This window comes from Struthio camelus, chromosome 12 (genome assembly GCF_040807025.1).
Source record: "Struthio camelus isolate bStrCam1 chromosome 12, bStrCam1.hap1, whole genome shotgun sequence".
Taxonomy (NCBI): domain Eukaryota; kingdom Metazoa; phylum Chordata; class Aves; order Struthioniformes; family Struthionidae; genus Struthio; species Struthio camelus.
In genome coordinates, this window is record NC_090953.1 from 19,518,370 (window position 1) to 19,524,714 (window position 6,345).

At 39.7% G+C, this 6,345-nt stretch overlaps 1 protein-coding gene across 2 annotated transcripts; it reads right to left on the reverse strand.

Annotated features, from left to right (window-relative positions):
* Window positions 1-435: 435 nt before the first annotated feature.
* Window positions 436-4,502, reverse strand: GTF2A2 (general transcription factor IIA subunit 2). Of its 2 annotated transcripts, none has more exons than XM_068957788.1 (5): window positions 4,279-4,502; window positions 3,765-3,925; window positions 3,120-3,224; window positions 1,947-2,073; window positions 436-741 (listed from the first exon to the last, which is right to left on the reverse strand). In XM_068957788.1, the coding sequence occupies exons 2-5, from the start codon at window positions 3,834-3,836 to the stop codon at window positions 716-718; spliced, it is 330 nt and encodes a 109-aa protein (XP_068813889.1). In that variant the 5' UTR covers window positions 3,837-3,925; window positions 4,279-4,502; the 3' UTR covers window positions 436-715. The 2 variants fall into 2 exon arrangements, with proteins under 2 accessions (XP_068813889.1, XP_068813890.1); XM_068957789.1 differs by having other exon boundaries at window positions 4,007-4,293.
* Between the last annotated feature and the right edge of the window lie 1,843 nt (window positions 4,503-6,345).

The following is a 6,345-nucleotide window of genomic DNA, read 5'->3' on the forward strand; positions in this document are numbered from 1 at the left end:
TTAAAGGTATTCACATAAATAAAAAGCTGCTTAGATAAAGTAAAAATAAGGTGCACTAACATTTGCTGAGAACGCAGCACAATCTTACAAGATTCAGTTTCATTATTTCAATTTGATTAACATTTTAAATAATCAGGTTAGAGTATCATTACGAGAAGGTACCAAATGGAAAAGGTTATAGAGAAAAAGATGCATTAATGCACAAAAAACCAGGCAAGCGTGAGCTCCTAAGCTTTTGCTGATACGCTCTAACATCATTTTGGAACAACTGTCTCTTGTAGTACTAGTAGGTGCAACCATATTCAGATTAGAACCCCAGAACTGAAAGCCCTTCACGTTTGCACACACTGCTCTAAACACAGCTTATACAAACTTGGGAGAATATATTAATGGTTGTTTCTAAACAAACCCTTCCAATGATCACTTGCTCATTGACAAGTTTTAAAATAAAAGTTTATTAGAGAAATTATTTTGAACAAAAAAGGCAACAGTATCTGCTGTAATTTAAAAAAAGTAACATTGTTTTCTTCATGCCCTATAAGGTAAACTGAAGAAATGCTACAGGTATTTCTTCTGCTGTTATTCTGTGATGCTTTCTAGTATAGAACAACTCACATTTGCACCACAAGAATAATGAACACAGTCCCTTTCCATGCTTCTCTCCAGAAAGTGCTGCATATTAACAGAAAATGTTGCAGACAAACCACAGTTTCACTCATTCTGCGGTATTGGAACCAGTGTCTAGGAAAGAAAGAAAAAAGTATGAATAATACATACCCATGCTACAGAGTCGTATATAAGTTAATAAAAAACAGTACTATTCTCAGATATTTTCCGCAAGCTCGTAACAGCATTTTGGAATAGAACATGCTCTGAACCAAACTAACTCTCTCCGCTGCTACCAATGCAAGGCATGAACTGCTTGTGCTGTTTCACTGCGTTTAGCAACAACAAAAAGAGCCAAAGCAAAAATTCAAGGTTGGGCACACACATCATTTACTATTAAGGCGTTAGAAACAAAAAGCTTTGCTCTAACTCAGAGTGATACAGAAACATTTGACGGCAGTCAACCACAGGCAAGTGCTGCTAAGTGACATGATCCAAGAGAAAGGTTTTTCCACGTCCAGTAGCATAAGCTCCTCTACAGTCTGGGCTATAGTATATATTTGCTATGCATTTTGAAATAGATATGAGATAGAGTATGATCTTCATAAAACAACAGAGAGCAAGTCAACTACTTGCTTAAAAAAAGCCTAAAATGTTAACAGTAAGTTTAGGCCATTCAGTTCTTTACATCTCGTCTGCATAATTCATCACAAGTGAAAATAATAATAATATTTGGAAAGTAAGGTTTCCTCTACTAGCTATTTTAAGTACACAAAAAAGAAATAGAGTAAAACTATACACATGGCTAATACCAGAACTTAAGGAGACAAAGTCTGTCAATTGTTTAGAACTACAGCTTTAAGTGACCCTGTAATCATGCCAGGAAAAGGAAGCCTGCAAGACGACCTTGGGCATGGAAATCCAACAACCAATTGCTCTGATGTTTTTTTAACACAATTGCTTGCTCAGATGGATGGAGTAGTCTTTGAATTTGATAAAAGCACAATGCCGTTCTAACAAACAGGTTAATAGGAGAGAAATCACCACAGAAGAATTCAATTAGGATAACTTCTGACTTCGTAATTGCTCTAGTAGCATGTACTTCAACAACAGGTGTCCAACAGTCTCCCACAAGTCCCTACTTCAGGGCTTGTGATTTAGAGAAGCGTTCAGCTTGCTTGTTTCATTTCTCATCACAGAAGCGTGTGTGTGGCCCTGCTTTTGTCTGAGTAACAGAATCAAGCAATCCAACTTTGATCAGAGACATTTGGTCAGAACCTTCCTTAAATGCTCAAGTCTTGCATCTCTGTCAACTTATTTATATCATATTCAATACTTACTTTTTCCATCACACGCTACAATTTTCACTTTATCCACTTTCACAAGTTCAGTGACCTCCCTAAATTCAACATCATTCAGTACAAACGTCCATACGTTGTCACAGAATCTGTATGTATTCAGAGATCCCTTTAAAAAGACAAGAGACATTTTCTATTGGATACATCCCAAAAGTATCAGAAAATAACACTTACTATTTACTGAACTATTTATCTTCTAGAACTATAAATCAGGTTTATCATAAAGCCAACTGTGAATCCAAATACATAGATAAGAACTTGGCAGACAAGCAATTCTGCTGGAAACTGTAGTTTACATGCCCTCCAGTGGCAGAAGTTTTCAAGCCCTTGCAAGCCTATGCAAGGGTGTTCCTTCACAGATACAATTAGAAGGTTTGTAACTTTTCTAATGTACGTAAAAGATCAATACAGCTTACTTCAGCATCAGAAAGATTTCATAAAATATAGGGCATAATGTAAATCAGTTACAACAATGATGATACCAAGATGAGGAATCCTGTGCAAGAGAAAAGCAGCAGCATAAATAAAAAATCATGACAAAACCAGCCCATATGATATAAATGGGTCACCCCCACACTCAATGTATTATTATTGACAAGTCCATCTCTTGGCCTTCCTCTTCATAAGTTTTAAATTGCTGTTTTTAGAACTTAAGCTTCAAGTAAGATTTTAATTCTCCTCTTCACACATTCTGAACAAAGTTTTCTATACCATGTTTGCTTGTGTATCTAAGAACAGCTACAAAATGATTCAGTGAGTTGCTCGAGGGTAGATCCACAACTCTGCAGACTCTTTCCACATCATGGCTGCAGGTGAACACATGGCTTCATCCCACTTCTGCCACGTACAACTGAGGAGCAAAATTCTCCCCATATTCAAGGTACTGAAGACAGCAATGCTACGTGCCAAATCATTTTGCCCTTCTTTCCCTTCCTCCTTTTTCATGACCCTCACCCACCCCGAGTCTCTGTTTCTGACTTTTGCATACCTCGAAAAATTCCCTGGCAGAAATACAAGATAACAAACTTGATTATACATGTACACAATCATCATTGCACAGTCAAAACAGACCTTTTTAAGTTTCTGCTTATATTATATTCTGCAACAGCACACAGTTCTGCAGTTCAAGGAGAATTTTTACAAATAGTATCTTACCCTGAAATTGACCCTGTTCCTGACTCGTTGTGCCAGTGCCGAATTTATAGCTTTATCAAACTGAAGTAGTACCTGAAGGGCCAGCTGAGGAGTGATTTGTTGTGACTAATGTGATTAGAAGAAAAAAAGAAAAAAAAAGAAAAGTTAGATTTGTTTGAAAGTATGCTGTTAACTCAAAAAAGCACCAAAAATTAAAAACATCAAAACATAGTTTACATGAAGCAAATCTCTAGAAGAAAAACAGTTAACATTAATATTATATTCCTATGTTTACTTCCTTTTTCTCATATTAACTCTGGGAGAAGAAGCAACTTGCTAACATAATTTTTTGAGCGACGTGAAGAGTTCCGATAAATATTTGCTGGAAACAACTAGAAGAGCAGGAAATCAGTGTGACTGTTCCAGATTTATCTGGCTGTTCGTTTACTGGGCCACACCACAACAGATTATGCCACTTTTAAAATGCTTCTTTTGTCTGGAACACGGAAAGAAAAAAAAAAAGGTTTCTCACCTGAACAAAACGCTAACAACTTTTAATATCGTTAAGTTTTGCTTGACTAGAAGTACCCTGACACACTAGCCACGGAGCTGTTTTAACTAAGCCAGCCCACTTTTCGTTAAGATAGTTACCCAGACCCCAAACACCTGTATGAGCTCATCCAGGCTCTCCTGAAGGCTGTTCCCCAGCGTGGTGTTTCTGTACAGCTGATACGCCATGGTTCACCGAGAGGAGCTGGAAGCGTCACTGATCATCCACCGCTCCCGACACCCGCTGTGTCCTCACTCGCATTAAAAAATTATATATTCTAAAAAACATAGCACAGCCGTTAACGTGCAATACAGAGCAGAGACAAACAAAGTTTAAAAAAAAATCACTCTGCAAGCACCTGCCGACAGTTACGGGGCGCCCGGCAGCATGAACTAGACCACGACCCGCGGGAACGGGGCCCCCGCCGCAACCCGGCCCTTACGGGAGCCCCGGCCCGGACCCCGCGGCCCGGCCGCTCCGCGCTGCCTGCGGCCGCTCCCCAGCCGCGCCGCCCCGGGCCGCCTCCCCCCCGAGCCGAGCCGAGCCGCAGCTGCCGGTCCCGCGAGCCGGAGCCGGAGGCGGCGCCGCGCGGTCCCGCTCCCGGTCCCGCTCCCGGTGCGGGCGCCTCACCGCTCCCACCGCCCGGAAGAGGTAGGGGCCTGGCGGCGGCCCGGAAGCGGAACGGCGAGGGCGGCGGCGCGGCCCGGCCCCCACCGCCGCCCGGGAGCGGCCCCGGCCCTAACACGGGTACGCGCACGCGTACGCGACACGTGCGTGTGCGAACAACAGGAAAAAAAAGACACTCCCAAAAGGGAGAGAGACGTCAGTCCGGCCTGCCGTTACCAGCAAGGGCCGGGGGGCTTCCTGTAGCTCCTCCTTTAGCTTTATTTTACTATTCAACTGACTTAACGAAGCCATCCACTTAAGGTAAGAGCTTGAGCAACCCCTTTTCCTCTGACGCTATGCTCCAGCCAAGTCCCTGGCAATAGGACTAGCCTAAAAGGAGGTTTAAAAAGCCCTGGAAATATTTTAAACTCTAAAACTAACAAATTTAACATCAAAATGATGTTTAGATTTCACTACAGCTACAAAACTGGCATCTGCGATGCTCTGGGCACCAAATATAAAGTTTCTGTTTTTTTTCTGCATACAGACTTGGAAGAGTCTTATATACTACAGACACATATTCTACAGAAAGAAAATAAATACATTCAGACCTTTTCAAAAAATATTTATTGCATTTAGCATTTAGTTTTTCCTAATTAAAAAGGTTCCAAGAAGTGTTAACCATGCGTATATCACATTACTCCATGACACCTTGAAAAGCAAACAAAAGTTCATTTACAAAGAGAGGATCATAACATATTTTTAAGAGGTAGGTGAAAAAGAATCTTGTACTTACATAGTTTATATTAAAGGGGCAAAGGCAAATACAATCATATCTGTGAGGATTATTAACAGTCAGTTAAGCCAGTTATATGTTCTATGATGTATAAATTATCTCTTCTGCATACGATCATAGATCAGTAATGCTTTTTGCAGAATTTTTGCAGAGCCCAGAAACCCATATGACTACAGCAGCTTCCTTTTATTAACACTGCAAGTTTCCCATATCATCATACACATTGAAATATACTGATAATTAATAGACAGTGTCTCAGCCCTTCTGCCTGTCATTCAACAGGTACACAGCCTGACAACTTGGGCTTTTAAGTAAAAAGGCTTTGTTCAGATGCCCGAATAAAGAACACTGCAGAATTGCAGAGCTGCTGGGAAGGTAAATATCTGTCTTCCATCTGTATTCCATGAATACTTTTTCTAAATATTAACCTGGAATTCCATGTGACAAGTATTAGCTAGCCCCTGAATAAACTATAAACTAGAGTAAGGAGCATGGTAAGATACAGACTTGTCTTTTTGAAAACACTACAGTAGTTTTGCCGCAGACCATTTTTAATACTGAACACAAAAATCAAGATGTTTCATCAGAGAGTAACCTGGGCAGTCTGAATCACAAAACTGAAAAATGAGCTGAACTAGTTCAGCAAAATTAAAGCCATTTTTGACCATCTCCGTTATACTTGAAGGGAATGATGAAAACAACACTAAATGCTACTGATTGGATCTTCTACACTGTGCAGATGCACTTTGTTTTTTTTTTTTTTTTTTCCTACGAGCTCAATATAAGGAGCAAGATGTGACAAGGGAAACAATGTAGTTTAATTTACAATTCTGAAGTTAGGAAAGCTGCAAGATTTGTCTTTCAAAATACGGATATTTAAATATTCCTTATATTTCAGAGTGTCACTCTGACTAAAAGCAGATGCTCTTAAAACGTATAATTAAAGCACACTTACTCAAAAGTCTCTTAGAACCACTATCCGTGAAACAAATCCTCTAGAGAATGACCTGCATCCACCACAGGACTGATAAGAATTTTCACCAAAATCTTTACAAAACTTCTGCAGTTATAAAAAGCACAAATTAAAATAATCTGCAAAGACAACAGCTTTTGAAAACAGCTGCATTTAAGCCATCTTTCTACATAATAAATACTGAGTAAATCTGTAGGATACACAGATAATAATTTGACACTGAAAACTTTCACTAAGAATCTTTTCTCCGCAATATATTTCGTTTAGAAATCCTCCATTCCTAATGAAGTTTGATATTTTTTTCTAGTCACTATAGATTTTT